Source organism: Ambystoma mexicanum, chromosome 2p (assembly GCF_040938575.1).
Source record: "Ambystoma mexicanum isolate Mex_15411 chromosome 2p, UKY_AmexF1_1, whole genome shotgun sequence".
Classification (NCBI taxonomy): domain Eukaryota; kingdom Metazoa; phylum Chordata; class Amphibia; order Caudata; family Ambystomatidae; genus Ambystoma; species Ambystoma mexicanum.
This window is the reverse complement of record NC_090923.1, coordinates 1,294,711,399-1,294,735,136: the sequence shown is the minus strand read 5'-3', so window position 1 is coordinate 1,294,735,136 and position 23,738 is coordinate 1,294,711,399. Positions and strand designations below refer to the sequence as shown.

The 23,738-nt window shown below is 47.6% G+C and overlaps 1 protein-coding gene across 2 annotated transcripts in view; it reads right to left on the bottom strand.

The window, feature by feature from the left end:
- Positions 1 to 23,738, bottom strand: part of DAGLB (diacylglycerol lipase beta) — a 948,044-nt gene that overhangs the window by 768,592 nt on the left and 155,714 nt on the right. For both annotated transcript variants that reach the window (XM_069645622.1, XM_069645623.1), the window contains exon 3: positions 4,878 to 5,052. In XM_069645622.1, the coding sequence (XP_069501723.1) occupies positions 4,878 to 5,052 (175 nt within the window). The remainder of the gene's footprint in view (positions 1 to 4,877; positions 5,053 to 23,738) is intronic.

Sequence of the window (23,738 nt, the reverse complement as noted above, 5' to 3'; positions counted from 1 at the left end):
GAGAGCTTGATGATTCCCTGTGTCAACTAGACTGCGGTGAAAAATCTGAAGATGGCTGCCTGCGGCAGAGCTTAAGCCCTGCCACCTCATTGGTTGGGGACAAAGGACCAAAGTGAGGTGGAGGGACTACACAATAGAATGGCTCATAGGCCATAATGGGCTATGTACATGCATTTCTATTAGCAATGTGCGTAAAAATATTAAAAAATTAAGAATTATTTTTTATCACTCAGGATTCCCAGTCTGACGACAGGGAATATTCAAGCATCTGAATCTATGAAAGATCCAATGCTGGAGAAGATACTTCAATAGTATTGGCCAACTCCCTGCAGATTTTGAATAGTTCGGCCGTGTTTAGAGGCTGCAGAGATGCAGGCTTGAATATAGACCCTCTTTTTAGAGAGGATGGAGAGTCTGTATTGCCTTTGGAGTAGGCGGCAGGCAGTTTTGTCAGAGGGTGTACCTGAAGCTCCCCATTTCCGTTCAGCTGCTCTGCACTTGCGTTTCAGATCGGCCAAATCAGAGTCGTACCAAGAGTTGCACTTTTTGGCAGGCTTCGTGTGAATCCTCATGACAGGGGCAAGGTGGTCCAGAGCGTTCGAGATAGAAAGGTGATGGTTGGACAGGGCTCTGTCAGGATGGGAGTCAGCCGTAGGAATAAGTGGAGGAGAGTAAGTGGAGGCAAAGGCATCAACTGACACACGCTTCATGGGCCGAATGGCCAAGAAGGTAGGTGGTAGTGTTGGGGTGGGCTTTGCCTGGGGGACAGACAGTGTTAGGTGAGAGGAAAGAAGAAAGTGGTCAGTCCAAGAGAGAGGAGTAGTGAGAGGGTTAGAGAGAGGGATGTCTGAGTAGATGAGAACCTCCAAGGTGTGTCCAGCAGTGTGTCTCGGACCATAGGGTAGAATGGTGAGCGAGAGTGTCGCAGAGGTTGCGGAAGAGCTCCGTGGGGGGATCAGAAGCATGCAGGTGGATGTTGAGGACTCAGAGGAGGAGAAGTTGAGAGGTAGAGACAAGGAGAGATGCAGAGAGATCAGCCCACTCTGAGAGGAAGAGGGCAGTCTGTCAACTGATACTGCGGTTGTTTTTTTCTCCTATAGTGACCATTTTATTTTTATTTTCCAGCAGGAACTACGGATGAGCCCAGTTGAAGTAAGCGAGAACTGGCAGCTGGTTTCAGTTCATGGGATCCCAAGTTGTTCTCCGAGTTGCAGTGTCGAAAGAGGAAGCGGAGGAAGAGCTGCAGTTATTTGAGGGACCATGTGTATGCTGGATTGGCTGGTTTAGGTCATGTGTTTGGTGGCCACAGTTCAATATTTAAGGACCTCTGGCTGGGAAATGACATTTCTTAGGAGCTTCAAGTTACATTTGGACTATTTGGGAACATTTTTCTTCCAAGGATTTCAGCACATATGCAAGTTTTGTTTATATGTGAACTTTTGCCATGCTAAAATATTGCTGCTGAGCTTCTGATGTTAAAGAGAAGCATAATGCTTGCCTCCATATCTTTAATAGAATCAAGACTTTTCTAAAAGTTATTCTGGAAAATCTTCATTCATCCTTGAATACATTTTTATAAAGGGAATGTCGTCCCGGCTATATTGTATGGGACAGAGATAGAACCCCAAGCACAGGGATTGAATTGGGAACGTTTTAGAGGGAAGGATTTGGAAAAGGGCATTAATCCTTCTTCTTTCACTGCCAATGGCTTCCCTGCGCTATGAACTTAGCTCATTTCACTGAAGGCCTGGCTGGATTGGCGATTAGTTTCATTATAGGGAAAGATAACATTTCCTATGGTTACAACTTTATATGCAGATTTAAAAATTGCAATGGTGGAGTGGCGACGCTTCTCCAGCATTAAGTAAACTTAAGGTCATGGAAGAGTTAATCTTAGAGAATAGTAGAATGCCAGTGATGACTTTGCTGGAGAATATTGTGGGGTATAAAAAGTCTATTATGAGAGCTGAATGGTCTATAACGATAGAGAGGAGGCAAAGTTATCGGGTGCATGCTTCTTTTTCAAAATTAGACAACCCAGTTGGATTGCTGCCGAGATATCTTCAGAGATTTCCAAATGTTCATTGGTGCAATCCATTTTTAAGACTTTGTTTGAATTTGTTACGAACAGGGGACATGCTAGAAGCTCGAACGGGATCCCAGGAAATAGATGGTGTGTGTCAATATTGTGGAGAGTTCCATGAGAAGCAATCACTAAAGCATGTTTTGATTACATGTACAGCTAATCAGCCTTTGCGTCAAACTTTTTGGGGTTGCTTTGTCCACCATATTGAGTGGCTTAATGCTGATGAATTTTGGGAGAGGATAACTGCTGGGCACAAAACATTCCTAACTAATGAAATACTTAGAATGTTGAGGGAATTTGGATTGGCAATAAAGCTGGTTATGATGGTGTTGAAATGACGTTTGCATTGTACATTATTATGTATTGTATTCTAGTGTATGTTATTTATTTATTCATTCATATTTGTAGAGCGCGCAGCAGCCCGGGCCATCGTGGCGCTTGTTACAGAGAGTGATCAATTTTTAGTTACATAAAAAAACAGACAGGCATACTTATTGTACAATTTGCATAGAACAGTTTGTGAAGCAACTATATTGTGTGGACGAGAGAAAGAGTGATATGGTAGAGAGCAATTAGTTAAAGAGAGCAGTTTTAAGGTTTTTTCGAAAGGTAGGGAGAGAAGTTTCTGCTCTGAGGGCAGTGGAGAGCGCGTTCCAAAGCTTTGGTGCTAGATATGGGAAGACTATCCCTCCTGCTTTGGCCCTGTTAATGCGCAGTACGGTGAGTTGGTTGGTGTAGTGTGTTCTAGTAGGCCTGCTTGAGATAGATCTGGATAGAGTGTCTGAAAGGTATGACAAAGCTGTGTAGTTAAAAGCATTTATGTGTAGTCGTGAGAATTTTGAATATGATGCAGTCTTTTACTGGGAGCCAGTGAGCATTCTTTCTTGCTTGTGAGATGTGGTTTCTTTTTGGAATGCTTAAGGCTTCTATTAGTGGATTGTTTTGGGTGATTTGGAGTCTGTTAATGTTTTTCATGGAGGTGCCGGCTAGGAGCGCATTGCAATAGTCAAACTTGACTCCTATGGTACCTCTGGCTATTGAGAGACAGTTGTCCTTAGTTAGGAAGGGTTTGATGGTCTTAATGAGTTTGGTACTTAGGGCGGAGGCAGAGACGATAGCGCCGACTTGCTTGTTCATAGATAAGTAGCATCAATGCGGACCCAGAGCGTCTTGACAGAGGCTAGAACTGGGATGATGCAGTTGTCTATGTTGAGTAGAGACAGTCTAGCTTAGTTAGAGTGGACTTTTGGCCCAGAATAAGAATCTCTGTCTTGTCCCCGTTGAGGCAAAGGCCATTTGTGGCCATCCAGGCTTGAATTGGGAATAGATTTGCCTTAGGGCTGCAGCGTCTTGGTGGTATGAGCCAGATAAAGGGAGGAGCACTTGGGTATCGTCAGCATAGTTTGTGTATGCGATCCCAAGTGCATAAAGTTTATCAAAGAGGGGCTTAGTGAACAGATTGTATAGTGTAGGAGCAGTACAAAATCCTTGTGGGACACCACAGTGAATGATGGTAGGAGCTGCATTAGCTATGTTTGAAAAAACTTTCATAGATCTACCTTCTAAGAAGGAGGTGATCCAGGAAGCTGCTTGGTCGGAGAAGTGCGCTGCATGTGTGAGGTGAGTTGTGAGGGTTTTATGATCCACCAGATCTATGCCGCTGAGAGGTCTAGGAGGAGAGCGGGGTTGCTATTGTCCAAGATTTGGGTGATTTGATTTTTTAGATCTAGCAGGGCAGTTTCGGTTCTGTGCCCTTTGCGAAATCCAGACGTTCTTTTTCCTAGTATGTTGTTAGATTATAGGTAGAGTTGGATCTGGTTATGAGCGGCCTTGTCTAATATTTTCAGAAGAAACAGGACGGTTGTTATGAGCCAGTAGTTATTAGGCTGTGTGGGGTCTAGTGTTGGCTTTTTTTAAAGGGGACGCCCCCAGGCCTCTTTAAGGCTGTCAGGGACAATGCCTGTTTTAAATGAGGAGTTGATGAAGGCGATCAGTAGTGGAGCATGTGGCTCGGCACACTCTTTGATGCTATTGGGAGGGCATACGTCGCCCGTACATTGCGACGGCTTGAGGTGTTTGAGGATGTCTTCAACGTCTGTTTCTGAGACGCCTTTAAATACAAATTTTGGTAAGTAGATAGTTTTACTGATGGGTGGGGTCTGTATTGGCTGGTTCTGGTTCAGTAGGGCTTTGTAGCAGTATAGAAATTTGTTTTGTAGGAGGTCTCTTTATTGAGCATAGCAGCTTGTATGCTAGAGCACCATGCTTCATCTTTAATTATCTCATCGGTGGTGATAGGTGGATCTGTGAGTTCATTAAAGATGGTGAAGAGTTCTTTGGTTTGAGAGTTGTCGTTGGATATTCGGCGATTGTAAGCTTCGGATTTGGCTGTGAAGATGGTGTCTTTTTAAATTTTGGTTGTTTTTTTTAAAGTTTTCTTTTGCAACATCACAGGGGTTTGCCTGCCAGTTTTTGAGTGCCTGGCGTTTATTATTACGTAAGGTTTGTTGTCTATTTATCTTTTATATGATTTTAAATATATTATTTGATAGGTCATATTCTTGGCCAAAACACATTAATAAAGAAATGTAATAAAAAAATAAACAACTAGCAAGTAAGAATGCCTTTATCCACTGGATACTCATTGACTGAACTCCCTCCTTGAAATAGCAAACAAACAGCAAGCAACAATGACTTTATCCACTGGATACGTATATATCAATTATATTTTAAATAGATCTATATTTTCCACAGTAAAATCCAGATCAGAACATAAGAAATCAGCCTTTACCTTGCAATAACTGTAAAAAGAATGACATGCACCAGTGTCTGGTTACAGAGTACACCATTGTCAGACACCCATATGGCTCCTAAGGTGGCCCAGGCAATCTCCGGCAGGAAGAGAGCTAGACGGATGTAAACCAATTTCGGAATAGATTTTCTCTGCCCAGGGTTTAAAATTGTTCCTAAAAAGTAAAAACAGATCTGTTAATAGCTCAAGGTTGGTGAGCATTCTTCACAAAATTAATCACTTTCATTGACCCCTAATAACTAAAAAAACACAAAGCAAATGACGAATGCCAAGACACTGAAAAAACTATGAAGAGAAATCAAAATCTGTTTTTGCAGACTTCTTAGCATCCGCAGGTTTATTTAGTTTTGCAAATTACCTGCAGGTTGTCTCTATGCCTAGAAACGTTCTCGCACTGTCTGCATTTCCAGGTAGATAGAAAGGTCACAGAAACATAAGACAGTTGGAATGACTAAGAGGTAGTGGGGCAGAGGAGAGTTTATACAAAGACAAAGAGCAGAGCTGGTTCTCATTCTGTAACTTTCTGAATGGTGAAAATAAACAAATACAGCTACTACAATTAATTGGATCAGACTTTTTCAGCATAAAAATGAAAAAATAATAACATACATTTTTACTGTACTTTTTGTAATTTTCTGGTTCCTCGCGCAAACGCTAACCATTTTTGCCAGTAAAAAGTCTGAAAATATTTCTAAAGATGTTCAAATTTGTTCTGCATATTTGGATTGTGTGATGAACCCAGTGGAGTCATCACGTATTCCCTGGCGGTAACCTCCTCCCATGTGGCCTTGGGAAGGCAGCTGCTACCTGATCCTGACCCTCGGGTGGCTTTATGAGGGAGTATCACATGGGAGGAGACAACTACTGGGGGTGTGTCATGACTTCACTGGATGAGATGCAGTATCTCCCCTTTTCCTATGAGGAAGACTCTCTAATACCCAAGATCATTTTCCATGGGGAAGACCCTTTGATACCCAAGACCCTCATGGCATATTGTCAATACGTATTTGTACTCTTCTTCATATTTTCATGGCCAAATATCCAGCCATAACACTAACTCACACTGCTCCAACATAACACCTTTTGTAGCTGAAGTGGCTCTATATAAAAACAGTCAACAGAACTATTCAAATGCCATGTGTTCAACATCATCTATGGACTTCAACTACCAGAGTTCCCCAATTACTGAGACAAGGAAGATGCAGCAATTAGATCTGAACCATGTACCAAGGACCTGAAACATAATGTGCAGTCTAGTTGTTTTTCTAAAGCACCTGGGCGGGGGACATTCATTCCTGGCGAGCGCACTATTCAAAGAGGCAGTGCGGGAGAAGACGTTAGCTCCTACCCAAGAGCACAAGCACGCAAGAAGCACTTACTAGTGTGGCAAAGCAGAGGAGGCAGCCACGGGAGAGATGCAGAGTCAGATACAGACGTGACGTAGAGACGCAGGGAGCTGAGAGGAAGGGCGTGGCCACTCGGCAAGGCGAGTGGCTAGAGTTCTCCATTCCAGATTTTGCAAACGCAGAGCCGCGAGGGAGACCGGAGGAGCGTCAACACCCTCCAGATTGGAAAGCGGGTGAAAGCAGCACGCTGCAGAAGCGCAAACCTGACCGTAGACGCTGGAGAAAGATGGCGAGCCTACCCAAAGCCAGTGGGAACCCCAGGGAATTCCAGCGACCGCACCAACATCATTTTCATCAATTTAGCCCTGTTAACACTGCAAACGGCTTTTTAAATACCAAGAAAGCAAAAAGCAAAACCCAATAAACACTGAGTACCTAAAATGCAAATGTGCGGTCAAAATTAAAGAAAACTTTCCTCAAACTTATATATCCAGCCAAGAGCCATACCTACAATATTGAGAAGAACAGAGACACTGAAGTATATGAGAAGTCCTAGTAAAGCAGGATATCAGATGAGTAAAGTACATATGATGATGAAATGATATTTTATTTATATCGTACTCGTACACAAGTGTTTCAGAGCACGACCAGGCAAAAAGGGAACAAGGGAGAACAAAAAAAACCCAACACTCTTAATAGGCCCAGTGACATCTAAGAAAGGCCAAGTGCATGGAAAAGGGGGAGGGGTGAGAGTGCGGAGCAGAGGAGAGAAAACAGAATAAATATTAAATAACATAAATAAATAAGGGTGATAAAACCATGGTAGTGCAGCCAGCAAGTGGCAGATGAAAGTTGGTCAGATAAGGTATATCTGATAAGTGCAGAGGAAAAGTGGGAGGGGGACTTGGTACAGATTTAGAACCCTAGTGCAGAGGGTGGCCTGGAGGCAGGGCAGGAGGGTGGCAGGGTGAGCAGGTAGCTGGGTCAGAACGACAGAGGTGGCCAGGTGCACGATGCCAAGAGAAGAAACAGATCAACACGGGAGAAGGGGGGGCAAAGGCAGAGGCAAAGAGGAAGGTCTTGAGAAGCGTCCAGAACCAGAGATGGGTTTCCTCAGTTTCAAGGTGCCCGGGAGGCTGTTCCAAAGGAGGGTACCAGCCGAAGACAGAGATCTACCCCAGTCCTGCTAAAGCAAGATACCAGCTGAGTGAAGTATATGGGAAGTCCTGACGAAGCCAGACACCAGGCCATTGATATACATAAATGTCCTGGCATGGTAGTATACCAAGGTAGTGAAACTTACAAGTGAAGACCTGGCAGGCGAGTTCACCAAGCAGTTGGCGTTGCAGAAAGAATCCTGGCAGGAGAATACACCAGGCAACTGATGGTGCAGAAAGAGTCCTGGAAGGAGAGTATACCAGGTGGTTGGCATTGCATAAAAGAACCTGCCAGGGGGGTAAACCAGGCAATTTGCAAGCCCCAAGAAATGTTAAAGGAAAGATTGGCGTTAGTTTTCTGAAACCACAGAAAAGAATAAGTTACTTCTTACCTTGTAACTATCTTTCGATGGGATGTTCCTCCGACGTATTCCTTATCTATGATACTTGTTTCTCCAGCTTGCTGGCCTCGGAAATTTTTTTCCCAGTAGAGGGCGCTGTGCGTCGACGTCCGTCGAGTAGGTGTTCCTCGACGGCCACCGTATCGACGCCAACGTCATCATGCCTATAAATGGCCACGCGCAGCAACCGTTGCTCAGTTCCGTTTTGTAGAGTAAAGTAGTTATTGTATGAACGGTTACTACCCTTGAAGGAGCGTAAGCTGCAACCACAAGGGAAATGTTACTGCGGAGATGGATGGGAGGGGCGATAAGGAATACGTCGGAGGAACATCCCATCGAAAGAACGTTACAAGGTAAGAAGTAACTTGTTCTTCGAAGGGATTGTGTCCTCCGACGTATTCCTTATCTATGATAGTCTCCCATAGCAGTGGTATGTGACTGGAGGCAGGAGTAAGAGATGCCATATTACCCTTTAAGAATGAACCGAGTGTAATACAGCTTTGCCAAATCTAGTCTCTTGACTAGAGGAGGAATCCAGACTATAAAATTTGGTAAAGGTATGTGCGGACGACCATGTGGCAGCCGCACATATGTCTCTAATTGGTACCCCTCTTTGAAGAGCTGAGGATGCTGCGATACCCCTGGTCGAATGAGCCCTTAGATTTTGAGGGGGCTCTTTCCCTGCCAGTTTGTTGCATTCCAGAATGGCTAAAATAATCCATCTGGAGATGGTTTGTTTGGTTATTGGTAATCCTAACTTATGTCCCGTGTAACCTACAAAGAGTTGGTCTGCTTGTCTAATTTTAGCAAGTCTACTAATATAAAAACTCAAGGCTCGCTTAGGGTCCAGCCTGTAGTAATCTTCTGAGTAATGTGAAATTCCGAAACTACCTTTGGGAGGAAGTTAGGCTTCACCTGAAGCACTACTTTGTCCTTGTGAAAAGTTGTATGAGGAGGTTTACAAGACAGGGCTTATATCTTGCTAACCCTTCTAGCAGATGTTAATGCTACCAATAAAACAGTTTTGAGGGTGAGAAACTTCAATGAGCAAGAGTGAAGTGGTTCAAAAGGAGCACCCTTTAGGAAGTTTAAAACTAGATTTAAGTCCCATAAGGGAACTTGGAATGGTCTTGGAGGGTAAACATTAGTCAGACCTTTCAGGTATTGTATTACCAATGGAATTTTGAAATATGACGGCTCCTCTGCAGTGCGCTTAAAGATCGATAGCGCTGCGAGATAGCCCTTAATAGTGCCAATTTGAAGGCCCGAATTTGCCAAATAAAGTAAGAAGGATAACACCGCAGGTGTACCACATGAAAAGGGTTCGATATTCTTTTCTCTGCACCAGCTGCAAAATTCAATCCAACGGCAGCGGTATAGAGTCTTAGTTGCCGGTCTTCTGGCAGAAAGCAACACCTCCATGACGTCATCTGGAAGGTCCCAATCCTTGTACCTCAACCTTTCAGATACCAAGCGTGAAGGTTGAGGGTCTTGATGCTGGATGGAGAACCTGACCTCCCTTCTGCGAGAGAAGATCCTCTCTGTACAGTAGACTAATTGGAGGACAGATGGACATGTCCAGATGGTCCGGGTACCACGTTCTCCTGGCCCAATCCGGGGCAATTAGGATCATGGTCTTCCGAAACCTTCTCAACCTCCTGATTATTTGAGGAATGACAGGGACCGGAGGAAACACGTACAGAAGTGGGAACTCCCAGTCCACTACGAACACATCTCCTAGAGCTCCTCTCGGGGGAAATTCCCTTGAGCAAAATCTGTCGCACTTCCTGTTGATACTGGTGGCGAACAGGTCCACTTGAGGGGTTCCCCAAAGGGCGAAGATCTCTTGAAGGACTTCCTGAGCTATCTCCCATTCGTGGGAAACTGTGTTCTGCCTGCTCAGAGCGTCCGCTGTCAAGTTCTTCTCTGCGGCTAGGTGAATTGCCGAAAGAGAGATTCCTTCCTGAATTGCCCAAAACCAGAGCTGCATTGCCTCTCTGCACAGTGGTAGTGACCCTACGCCTCCTCTTTTGTTGAGGTAGTGCATGGCCACTGTATTGTCCGTCATTATCAGGACGTTTCTCCCCCGTACAGACGGCAGAAAAGCCTTCAGTGCCAGTCTGATGGCTCTCAACTCCAACAGGTTGATGTGTAGTCTGGACTCCGATGGAGACCAACGACCGCTGATGGTCAAGTCGTTGGCATGGGCTCCCCACCCCGTGAGTGAGGCGTCTGTGGCTACTGTTATCTCCGGCCATGGTTGCCAAAACAGTTCTCCTTTTAAGATGTTTTCTGGAGAGGCCCACCATTGAACGTCATGGGCTACCTTGTCCGGAATCCGGAGGAGATCTGTCATCCTCCCTGAGAATTGTGACCACTGAGTCCTCAGTGCCCACTGAAGGGATCTCATTCTCAAGCGAGCCTCTGGCACAAGGAATATGCAGGATGCCATGAGGCCTAGCAACCTGAAAAAGTCATAGGCTGGGAGACGTTGGGCATTTTGAAATCTGGTGACCATCTGCAGAATATCTTGAGCCCTCACCTCTGGTGGCGAGGCTTTTCCCAGGGACGTGTCCAGGACTGCTCCAATGAACTGGAGTCTCTGTGATGGTATCATCTGTGACTTCTTTAAATTGAGGGAGAAGCCAAGCCTGTGAAGGGAGTGGCAGACATAATCTAGTTGGATCCGAGCTTGTTCCGAAGAAACCGCTCTGATCAACCAATCGTCCAGGTAGGGGTAGACGTGAATCCCTTCCCTCCTTAGACTTGCAGCCACAACCGACATTAGCTTGAAGACCCTCGGGGCGGAGGTCAGCCCAAATGGCAGAACTCGAAATTGATAATGAGAGTTGCCAATTGCGAACCTCAGGTATTTCCTGTGCTTGGGATGGATTGGCACATGGAAATAAGCATCCTGAAGGTCCAGAGATACCAACCAGTCCTGAAGCTGGAGGGCCTGAAGGATCTGAGAGAGAGTTACCATCTTGAACTTGTCCTTCCTGAGGAACTTGTTCAATTCTCGTAAGTCCAGGATGGGTCTCAGTCCTCCGTCTTTTTTGGTATGAGAAAGTAGGGGGGAGTACCAGCCCTTGTTCCTGTCCGCTACAGGTACCGGTTCTATGGCACCTTTCTCTAGCAGGTCTACAACTTCCTGCAAGAGGAGCGGATTCGGTACTTTCAGAGAGCTGTTCCCCGGTGGATGTCTCTGAGGGATGCGTAGAAAAGGCAGGCAGTAACCTTGGGCAACTGTCTCCAATGCCCAAGCATCTGACGTAATAGCCTGCCATACCGTCAGATGGTGAGTTAACCTGCCCCCTACAGGTGTCTTGTGATGGGAGACCTCAGAGTGGTTTGGGGGCGGCTGATGCAGTTGCCGAAGGTAAAGCGGCTCCTGCTGATGCGGCTTTCTTTCCTTTACCCCGTCCATCACGGGTAAATTTTCCTTGGCCTCTTTGAGTCGGTCGTCCTCTGCCCCTTCCATATGAGGAATAATAGCGAAAGGACCTTCCTCTCCAAGAGGATCCTGAGGGACAAAAATTAGTTTGTCGGATTGCAGCTCCTAGTAACTTAGCTGCTGCTTTAGATGTTTGTAGTTTTTCCAAACTGTCATCCGCCTTTTTACCAAATAGAGAAGAACCGTCAAAGGGCATATTTAAAAGTCTGGCCTGCACGTCAGAAGCAAAGCCGGACTTTCTCAACCACGCATGCCTGCGGATTGTGGTACTTGCCGCCATGGCCCTGCTGATACTGTCAGCAGAATCAATGCCTGTTTGAAGGGACTCACACATTGCATCTTTACCATCTCTGATGATATTTAAAAATGCGTCCCTTTCTTCTCCTTCCGGTATGCAGTCAGCCGCCGATGAAGCACACTCCCAAAGAGTATGGCTGAACCTAGCGAGCGTACAAGTGGCATCAATAGATTTTAAAGCCATGCTACAGGCTGAGAAGACTCATATTGGCATCATATTTTTTATCATCCCTATCCTGAGGAGCAGTGGGGTAAGCAGAAGTACTGCCTGATGAAGTTGCAGCCTGGACCACAAGACTCTCTGGAGTAGGGTGCTTAGATAGGTATTCAGGGTCAGCAGCAGATACCCTATATTTTGCTGACAACTTCTTGTTAACCGCAGGGACAACTTCAGGAGTTTCCCAGTTAGTTAAAATCTTTCTTGTAAAGCAGAATGAAAGAGAACCACAGGATCCTCCTGTGGACCTTTATCCAGAATATCTGTGAGGTCATCCTGTTGAAAAACAGGTGAAGGCGCAGACCAACCCATAAACTCCATAATTCTAGACATTAGGGTTCTATAAGGGGTATCAGCATGTTCCCCTGGGTCTGGTTTGATAAATTCCACTTCTGGGGAAGTGTCTAGGCCACTTGCCTCCTGTAATGCGTCCTGAAGGTCTTTCAACCTTCTTTCCTCAGAGGCAAATGTCTCTGGTTCAGGTAATGTGGTCCTCTGCAGCCCAAAAGGCCTTTCTTGGTCAGAATCTTACCTTTCTTCAAAAATTGAAGTTAAGGGGGGTTTGCTCTGGTCTGTGAAATGGTATAAAACCCATCTCTAAGGCAGAGGGAGCCATCATCAGAGGCCTTGAAAAGGTTGATGTCGTTGACGCCGATGTAAAAATCCTCGAAGGCGCCAACAAAGGCGTTGAGAAAACTGGAAGAGGCCTCGAAGAACTCGAGAGGATTGGAATCCTGCTCAAGGATGTCGACGACGTTCTCAACGTCGTGTCGGAGGCTCTCGGTGTAACCGTTGGCTGTGGAGTAGCCGTGGGTCTTTCCTTTATCGGCGTCGATGTCGGCGTCGACTCGATCGGCGGATGCGTCGAAGAACCCTTCGATAACGGCGTTGATGGCGCCGATCTATGCTTCGAAGGGGCCTTCGACAATGGCGTCGAAGATGCTTTACTTCCCGATGGCTCATGGCGCTTTTGGGTCGACTCTTTCGCCGGGTGCTTCGACTTGCGGCGTTTAGATTTTTTGGGCTTTTCACCCGGGGTATCACCCTCAGCTGACTTCGAGGGGGGCGAGGCCGCTTTCTCGAAGACGCTTAGCATCTTTTTTCTGAATTCCTCCCACTCAGCTTGAGAGCTGTGTTTAGTGGGGCAATTTACTCTTTCAGGGGAACTAGAAGACGACGATAAAGGGGATCTTCTTCGTCTTTTTTTCGAGGGTCTAAACCTCGACGAGTGTTGGGAGCCACTTCGAGACCTAGACCGAGAATGCTTTCGACGGTGAGGAGACGAATGTCTTGACTCTACCGTGGAAACTTTCTAGGAAGTTAAAGTTGACTTACCTCTCTCGAGCTTCCCCTTACGCTCCTTCAAGGCTTTCCCCGTCATGGAAAGGCATTCCTCACACTCCGAACACTGGTGTTCGATTCCAAGACACCACAAACAGATCCTGTGAGGATCCGTCAACGACATTTTCTTCCCACAGTCTCAGCATTTTTTGAAACCGGACCGAGGAGTCGGAGGGTCGGAGGAGGAAGCCATTGAGTACGAGTTGGTTTTCTCGAGGAAATATGAATATATATCGACTGAAACTGAGCAACGGTATTCCGAGGCACACGAAGTGCGGAAAAACGGAACTGAGCAACGGTCGCTGCGCGTGGCCATTTATAGGCATGACGACGTCGGCGTCGATACGGTGGCCGTCGAGGAACACCTACTCGACGGACGTCGACGCACAGCGCCCTCTACTGGGAAAAAAAATTCTGAGGCCAGCAAGCTGGAGATACAATTATCATAGATAAGGAATACGTCAGAGGACACAATCCCTTCGAAGTTGATGTTAAAGAGAGAGTACTATCCAAGCCAAGGAAAAGGTTACACTGAAAGAATCCTATTAAAGACTTGGTTGCCTAAACAGGAATCATGTGAGACCAAACAAGATGCCAGGGAAATGTCTGTAAAAGTAACTGTTGTGCTTCTAATTAAGAATCAAGGGGAAGGGATCCTGGAACCAAGGGCCTGCGTCATTGGAGAACATTTTTGTTGGAATTATCCTTACCTCAATTATGAACACTTTTTTGGCCAGTTAAAGATATTTTCCTTGCACACTTTCATTTGTTTATAGTGTGAGGGTCAGGATATGACATTTTGGACACAAGGACAGTTTTTTCAGTTATCTGACTTCTTGACACAGACAGAGCCTTCGTTTTTGGTTTCTAGGTAGGGAAACTCCTCTTTAGCATAGGGTTAGAGAGGCATTTCCCACCCCTTTTTCATTTAATAAATATCTTTGACAAAACGTGTCAACCTTGTACGCAGCTCTCATTTCTGACCCCTCACAATTGCTTGAACCTATGGCTTTTAGAATGAAGAAGGATCTTGACAGAGAACGCTTGCCCACAAAGCCATTACAGAAGAAATTCGCTTTATCTGGAGCATTTCTATACTCATCAATAGTGGTGCACCTAAAAGAACAAGTTAGTTACCAACTGGAAAAAAATGTAGAGTACCCAATCAGATGGCGGAATAAAGAACCGCCTTACTAAAGGCCATATCTTGACCATGGATCGTATCCAGGGAATAATGTTTAACAAAGGCGTGGATAGAGGCCCATGTGGCTGCATCACAAATATTCCTAATAGGAACTCCCTGTTGTAGGCTGTGGAAGTAGCCACGCCCCTAGTGTAATGAGCTTGCAACACTTCAGGAGGGTCCTTACCCGCCAATCGGTAACATTCAGTAATGGTGAGGATAATCCACCAGGACAAGGTCTGTTTGGTAACAGCCTGGCTAAATTGGTGTACAGCATATCTCACAAAGAGTTGATCGTCCACTCTGACCCCGGACATCCTAGAAATATGAAAGCTCAGAGCTCTCCTAGGGTCGAACCTATGGAGTCGCTCCTCTTCCTTACCAGCATAAGGAGGAGGATAGAAAGACGGAACAACCACTTTCTAGCTTAAATGAAATTCAGACACTACCTTAGGTAAAAAGGAAGGACGTACCCTCAGTACAACCCTATCCTTGTGAATCACAGTAAAGGGTGGCTTAGATGAAAGTGCCTGCCATTCACTCACTTTGTGGGCGGAAGTAACCGCAACCAAGAACACCGTCTTGAAAGACAATCTCAAAGGGCAAGAGTGCCAAGTTTCAAATGGAGCACCCATCGGGAATTTCAAAACCAAATTCACATCCCAAACCGGCACCTGGAAAGGGGACGGTGGGAACACATTAGTGAGCCCTTTAAGAAATTGGGAAATCAAAGGAATCTTAAAGAACATTATTCAGACGAGCGCTTGAAGATAGCCAGCGCTGCCAGGTCACTTTTAATGGTACCCACTTGAAGGCCCCTGTGGGCCAAAGAAAGTAAGAAAGACAAAACCACAGGAATGGAACACTGAAAAGGATCAACATTTTGTCCTCTGCACCAGTCGCAAAACGTACGCCAACTGCAACGGTACAGGGATTTTGTTGCTGGCCTCCTGGCCGAAAGCAACACCTCCATCACATCATCCGGGAGGTCCCAATCCTTACCTCAACCTTTCAGATACCAAGCGTGAAGGTTGAGAGTCTTGACCTCTGGATGGAGAACCCAACCCCTCTCGCGCGAGAGCAGATACTCTCGGTAGGGAAGACGGCGTGGAGGGCAGATGGACATTTCTAGAAGGTCCGGGTACCACGCTCTCCTGGCCCAATCCGGAGCAATGAGGATCATGTGGGATCCGAACCTCTGTAACCTCCTTAACACTTGAGCAATGACGGAAACTGGGGGAAACGCGCACAGCAGTGGGAATGACCAATCCACTACGAATGCATCTCCTAAGGCTCCTCTCTGAGTAAATTCCCTTGAGCAGAATCTCTCACACTTCCGGTTGGCACTCGTGGCGAAGAGATCCACTTGTGGGGTTCCCCAAAGGGCAAAGAACTCCAGAAGGACTTCCTGAGCCAACTCCCACTCGTGAGAGATCGTGCTCTGCCTGCTCAGAGCGTCCGCCGCCGCATTGTCCTCTCCGGCCAGATGAACTGCCTAGTGCGAAATTCCTTGCTGGATTGCCCAGAACCAGAGCTGCATTGCCTCTCTGCACAACGGGAGTGACACTACCTCTCTTTTTTGTTGAGGGAATGCATTGCCACTGTGTTGTCTGTCATGATAACAACACTCTTCCCCTGCACAGACGGCAGAAAAGCCTTCAGGGCCAGCCTGATGGCCCTCAGCTCTAACAGGTTGATGTGGAGTTTGGACTCCAACGGAGACCAACGACCACTAGCGGTCAAGTCTTCGGCATGAGCTCCCCATCCTTCGTCAGTCTTGCTGCCAAACAAATGCGCGCCATCAAAGGGCATGTTCAAAAGACAGGCTTGCACATCCGGAGCAAAACCCGACTTCCGCAACCACACAAATCTGCATATAACGTTGTTTGCAGCCATGGACCGGCTAACCCTGTCGGCTGTGTCCAAACCTGACTGAAGGGATTCACACCTGGCATCCTTGCCATCTTGCACGAGAGCAAGGAACCAATCCCTTTCTTCCCCTTCGGGAATATGCTCAGCCGCAAGAGAAACACAATTCCACAGAGTGTGTGAAAATCTTGCAAGGCACAAGTGGAGTTGGACGATTTCAGTGCCATACTCCCTGCAGAAAACACCGTTCGTGCCCAACCGTCGAAGCATTTGTTGTCCCTATCCGGAGGGATGGTAAGGTACGCCGCCTGCCTCGAGGTGGCCAAAGCTGCCTGAACCCCCAAACTCTCGGGAGTGGGGCGAGATGAAAAATAGCTGGGGTCTCTACCGGAAGGGCAGTATTTTTTAGTTAATGATTTGTTAACTGTCGGAAGAGATTCCCGGGGTCTGCCAAGCAGCCGCCACCCTTTTCTGCAAGGTCAAATGAAAAGGTAACACCAGGTTAGAGGATGGACCTTGATCCAGAATATCCGTCAAGTCATCCTGAACAAAAGCCTCAGCAGGAGTTGACCAACCAAAATATTCTTTGATTCTAGCCATCAGTCTCCTGTAGGACGACTCAGCATGAGCCCCAGGCTTGCCAAATTCTACCTCAGAAGAAGTGTCTAGGCCACTAGCATCATGAAGAGATTGCCTTAACTCTTCCAATTGACTATCCCCTGAAAAGACAGGAGCCACATTAGGCTCAAAATATAAATCTGACCTCTCCTCCTCCTCATAGATGTCATCCAGAGGGAGGTAAAAGTCCTGTCTCGGGACAGCTGACGGTCTGGAGTCCTTAACAGGCCTTACAGGCTTGGGAGTAGCCTTCCTTGGAGGATCCACCATAACAGGGACCTCCAACGGCAAATCCCGGCCAAAAGACCCCGAGGGCGTGGAGACCGGCGATGGCTTTGGCGTTGAGAGAGCTGACGGCTTCGGTCCGAGGGCTGGTACGAAGGCAAAGCTTCGACATCCGTTTCTGACGGACTCAGCGTCGACTCCGAGCCCTTAGCAGGTTTCTGCGGTCTCGCTGGGGACGAGGAACGAGACCTGGAAGCACGTCTCTTGCGACCATCCTAAGCCTTGTCTGAACAGGACCTCGAAGGTTCCCGATGAGGATCGCGCCGAGGACCCGAGCCCGAAAGGCGCATGAGCCACGGATCAAGACTGTTCCTTGCCGGCTTCGTTAGAAGGCACGGATGGAACTGTGCCCTCTGATTGCAAAATCGCCAACATCTGCTCCCTGAAGGCAGCCCATTCATCCGGTGTAGAGGACTTTGTTGGACAAGCCACTTTCCTCATGGCTCCATCCTCCGAGGAGGACAGGGAAGGCGACCGGTGACGGCGCTTCCTAGAATGCTGAGACAAGGAGGATGAATGGCGGGAACCACTCTGGGACTCCTTCCGACACAGAGAGTCGCCCCTCGAATCGTCAGTGGACATACCCTTGGACTTCGATGTACGGGACTAACTGGGTTTAGAACCCCTTCCTACCTGAAGCTTTCCCCTATGCTCCCGCAAGGCCTTAGCAGTCAGCGACTGGCATTTGGAACAGTTGTTGGTGTCGTGACTCTCGCCCAAGCACCACAAACAAATGCGATGCGGGTCGGTAATCGACATCTTAGACTCTCAGTCCCGGCAAGTCTTGAAGCCAGACCGTAGAGTCGGAGGGGCTGAAGAAGATATATTCACGAGGAATACATGAGGCATGCAGAGTCTCCGAAGCAAACACATTTGCGTAAAAACAGAACTGAGGGTACGGGCGCTGTGCGTCCTATTTATAACATCCGGTGATATCGCCCTCGACGGAGGCCTTCGAGGGACATCGACCCGACGCCATCGACGCAGGACACCCTCTGCCGAAAAAGTTTCCGCAGTACACAGCTGTGGACATTACATGTCAAAGATGTGGAATACGTTGGAGGACACAATCCATTCGCAACATGCTTTAACTACTGGATAGTGATTATTGACTCTTGGCAGGTAAGAAATGTTGTGCTGTATGCATTTTTAGAATTCAGCTGCAAGTTACTTTATGGCTGGCAAGTACCTTGCAACGTGAAATTATTACCCCTGACTTAATAAAAACCTAAATAAAAATATAATGCCCAGGAGTTGTTCTCTTGAACCCAATAACAAGGTATTTACTTCTCTACTGAGATCTTGGGGAATATTAAACAGGTATAAATGCCATTAAGGTTAGATACAGAGGGATTCTGGTGTTGAGACAATGTTTTGTGAAAATGTGCACCATTCTAACATTCTAAATGATGTGGCAAATCAGAATTAGGAGGAAGACAACTGATGGTGTTTTGCAACCCTGGTCTTATTGAAGTAACACAACCCTATTGTGTCCCTACAGCTGAAGTCCCTATGTTAAAGGAAAAGAAAGAGTTCAAAAGGGTGCTCATCAGGATGTCTCACAAAAGAAAGTGTCTGCCGTCTAGAAAACCTGTCCTAGTAGTCTGACTTCTGGCCCTACCAGTATGAAGAAAAATAACCTAACTCAAACATAAGGGATAGAAAGCTATCATAAGGGTCTTCTATCCAAATGATAGGAGGGTGTCTGATTTCTGACCCACTTTGTAAAATCTAGTCTCTATAGTAGAAGGGGCTTCTTGCCCGAGGTTCAGTTCCCGTCCGGTCACCAGCAAATGTCTCTGGGCTTCTCGCTTGGTTCACAGTTCAAAATTAAGTATCACCAAATGCCTTTAGGGCTTCCAGCTCATTATACAATTTGATTCAATGCTCAGCAAATGTTCTGTCTTTATCCTCAAGTGTTTCTTGGGCTCCTAGCCCTTAGGACAGTTTGAATCAAGTGATCCACAAAACTTCTCTATTCCTCCCTGGATAGCTGGGGACTATTTGCCCCTGTGCAGAACCACTTTGGTTCTTACCTCGCAGTGGGGTCTCAGGTTTCACACACTGTCTTGGGGTCAGGCTGTTTTCAGCCCACTCTGGGCTCCTCTGGTTGTCGCCTCACGCTGGGGTCTCAGGTTGCACACCCCTTCTTGGTGTTGCTTCTTTTTTGGCTCCCCTGGAGCCTTATGGCTCACACCCTGCCATGGGGTCTCAGGTTGTACACCCCTTCCTGGGGTTGATTCTTTCGTGGCCCACTCTTGGCCCCTCTGGGTTTGAACCTGCCCTGTGGTCGCTTCACCATCCTCCTCCCTGCTCTGAGGAGGGACTACGTACTGCTTCCCTGTTCAGGCAGTCTGTTCAGCAGACGGGACTTCCGTCCTCCAGCGGTTCTGTGTCTGTAGGAGCCATAGCTCCTATCCCGCTGCATTTCAGCGGATTCTCGGCCTTGGCGGCTCAGGATTTCACTTGGTCACTACTCTAGCGTTGTTTGCCATGGGAGAGCCTCTGGGGCCAGGCCTCTCTGGTCTGGCTCTCGGCAAGGAAGCCAGGCATTCTGTGGTCTCCTCTGCACTTCCACCCTCCACACCTGGCATGGTCTCCTCTGTGCTTCCCCCTCTCCATGCCAGGCATGTAGGCTCTGTCCCCTGCCACACCTCCATGTGGGAGGTCTCTGTCTGTCACGTGCCGGGAGTGCCCTTGCATTCTCCAGCCCCGCTGAGTTCTTTGTCCCGGTATTCCACGCTCGGAAGGGCTGGATTTATTCACATTCTCCGCCCCGCGTATTTGATGGTGCCTGAAAGGGGTCAGAAATCACGCCAACTGTCGGTACAACAAGGGGTAAGTCATTACACACATTAATTCCCATGTATTACATATAACTACTGTAAACCTGGGATGACAGAGGATGATACTTATCCCTAATTGGCGATGGTCTGTCCTCAAAGAGGGGGGGGGGGTCACACCCAGTGGGATCCTGCTTGCCCTGTCCTCTAGGGAGAGTTAGGCTGAGTGGGCTCACCTCCCTAGTCCCAAAGTGGGGGGCTCCCCGTTGGGGAGAGGGGATGAACTCCCTGGATTCATCACAACCATCAACTATGGGAATGGATTAAGCAACGGGTGGTTCACAGTGACAATGTGAGCTAGGCTTGAGTGCTCTATGATGGCACTCGAAAACCCTCTATGGACAACATCTTTAGGTGTCTTACCACCTCCTTCCCTATAGCTTCCTCAAGTGTCTAGCCACCCTACAACAAACACCAAAAAAATAACCGGTCTTCCGTCTCCCTCACTCACCACCCTCTTTGTCTTTCCACACCACCCAAAAACAAAGTCAAAGAAAGGAAACACCTTGCTCTATTACCTTCCTTAAGTTTATCATTCCCCACAAAAGTTTAAGAAAAATACCTAGTGTCCTCCTAACCTCTCCCCTAATCTTACTCCAAGTGCCCCATTGCTGGCTGAAGCCGGGGAGCTACGTTTCAGTCACTCTGACAAGCCTACGGTTTCCAAGCGGTCCACTAGCAGTGCTATGCTTACAGCGTACTGCCAAACATGGTGCTGTTCCCTGATCATGCAGAAGCAGTGGGTGTGTTTAGAGCTTTGCATGCTCTGTCATGATGCAGGGACACAATACAAAGCTGACCTTTCAGTGTCACATGCAGACCATTTGAAAATCAAAAATCCTGAAATGTCTGCTATTCGCGGCACATGCCTAACATTGTCCAGACTTATTTAAAACTCTGCCATTGATTCACCCAGGGGTAAGAAAAGCATTTGTGTATGTATGTACACACATACATGTATACATTAATAGGGTAGTGGTCGCGCCCCTATAGTTGAGGTAAAACCAGTTTGCATTGACTTTCATGAAAATTCTATTGGAATTACTGTACATGTATTATGCATGGTTTGGGTCTCTCTAAAGAAACCATTTTGATGGAAATTTGTTAAAAAGTTCAAAAGGAGGGCCACATCGATGAGCTCAACATGTGTGAGCTCCGAGTCCCACGGTCTGAAAAGTGCCCCGAGCCCCCACTAAATGGCCCCCCACCCCGAAGAAGTTCAGCAAGACTCAAGTGGGAATATGCCCTCCCAGACCTGAGCAAAAATTAGAAGAAAATCACTGCAGAATTTCCCTGGAAACCGACTATTTTGTAGTCGCGTGCAGAGACCTCTGCCTGGCCCAGCCTGTGCAGCCGAAAGTGAAAGTAACTCAGCGCTGGGTGCGCAGTTGGGGATCTCGACGCGAATCCCGTGGCGGACCATCGTCACAGAAGAAGCTCGAAACGGAGGCGTCCCCCCTCCAGAAAGCGTTCTACCCACATCCGGCAACATAAGCGCCCACCCCCCGGAAACTTATGAGAGGAGATGACACGGTGGCGGGCACGGTTGAAGAGGAGCGCCTTGCGTGAAAACCAAAGGTGAGCCAGCCGGTGCCTCTCTTCTCTCTGGTCCCGTGCTGCGGCCTGACCCCCGCTCCCTCAGAATATCAGCAGGCATACTATGCAGGCGCCTCGATAACATAACGTAAAAAAGCGCACTCCTACCCCGCAGGACCCTGAGTTGGAGTGCGGACATCCGTGTACTACTGCGCGCATCTGAAACTCTGCCGATGTCTGCAATGTAAACATATTATTCGCCCTCAACACAGACGAACGTAGCGAACTAGGAGCTGTCCCTCCATTGAGAAAAGGAGCATGCATCTTCCATAACAAGCGGGTCGCTCAGTGCCCCCGACCTCACGGAGCCCGGAATATGTGAGAATCCTTCCTGGGAGGCAACACCCAGACCCCACTGCGTCCCGCTCAATGTAATAAAATCGGGCAGTGACAACGTGGGGAACGAGTGAAAGAGAACCCCTTTTGGACATGCAACAATAACTGTCGGCATTTAGGTGTCACAACATTCAGCCTCTGACTGCCCCGGCCCAACACCCAAATTTACTAAAGGTCTTCTGCCGGAATCCATATCCTGGCCACCCCACACCAACTACTGGACCTCGGATACGACGGGAGGATGCTGGGGACTCGAATCACCCACCTCTTGGTCCCCAGGTCATCAAGATACGGAGCTACGGGTGACACCCAGTCGACCCACCGGTCTATATTACATAGCAGAAGGACATACGCGCTCCCCCACAAGATCTGACACGCTGGAGACTGGCACATTGAGAGAAGACAGAGGCCGATCCGCGGCTCTGAAAACAGAATTTGACTACGGTGTGCAAGGGATAGGCAGAATCTGGGAAAGCAACCCCTAGGGCATGAGCGTGTCTCGTACCAGGGCGTGCTCCTGGAATCATTCTGAAGACTTCCAAACCGGATATTGGCAAGGTCACCGAGTATTGGGTGGCCTGGTATAACTTATGAAGTGAGGGGATGACACAGAAGTGTTCAACAGTCACCCCACGGATCAATATAGGCTGCATTGGTCAGATAGTCCAGAGTCGGAGAGACATAGGAAGCACACCCTCTTTCAACAGTGTAGATCTGCAGCCCTCATCACACATAGAAAGGGCAAGTAAAGGCTTGACAGAGTGAAAAGAGTACAGAGCCCTGTACACTCGAAAAAGAAATACAGACTTCACACATTGGAGCGGACACAACTTGGCGCACAGCACAAGGGATTACTAGAGGGTTGGGCCCCCGACATGGGAGCGTGTGCCCTCCTCTAGGTGTGACAACCACAGCATATCGGTCTGTTCCACACAGCACCGACCTAAGCCTCTCTCCAGGCCCCAGAATGGCGAGACCAGGAATGGAAGCAGCCGCAACTAAAGGCGAAGTAGCGGCCTTGCCGAACGAAATCAAAAGCATAAGGGCGGACATTAGTGGGAAAGTCGACAAAATAACACAGAGAATTGACAAACTGGAAGAAAGACTAGAAGAGGTTGAACATGATCAAGCCTGCCTAGGTACACTTGAGTCCCAAATAGATCAAATGATTACAGAGATAGAAGCAAGGGAACAGGACTTGAAAAGGACTCTCCATATGATCATGAAAATCCTGTTTGAAGACGAGTCCATCGACGAACCAAAAGTGTATCACATACATAGAGCCGGAGGGACCGCGGAGGGTCCAAAGACAGTCCTAGCACGGTTTCACAACTACGCAGATAAATCTAGGGTCCTCGAGAAAGCCAAGCGCACCCCACAGATCCCCACAGATCTTTCTGGATACAGCGAGAGTGTTGGTTTTCCAGGACTTGTCATCATTGACGCTGGCCATGAGAAGGATGTGTATACCACTTAGCAAATGGCTCAAAGAAAAAGGTGTCCGGTACCGCTGGGGCTACCCATTTTCGCTCACATTTGAGTGGGAAGGGAGTACGATACCACTAAGTAGGGAGAAGGATACCCAGAACTGCACAACTGATCTACTGGGAAACCAGGGAGGAAGACGAGACGACGACAGGCAATGGCGCATTCAAGGCCCGAGGCGGAAGCGAAAGCCAGGGTCCAGGAAGTACAGGAGAATGAATGCCTCGCCAAGTGCGGACCACTGAAGACCCTACTGGTGCACGTCATTGCTGCCTGGATCGACCACGCGACCGGCAGGAGACACAGTCACCTGCGACGAGGATCTACGAGGGAGACCACTAGTGGTCACATAGGAGAGTGGTGACCATAAATGCAGGCACTGGACGCTCCAATTGTACTGTATCTGAACGGC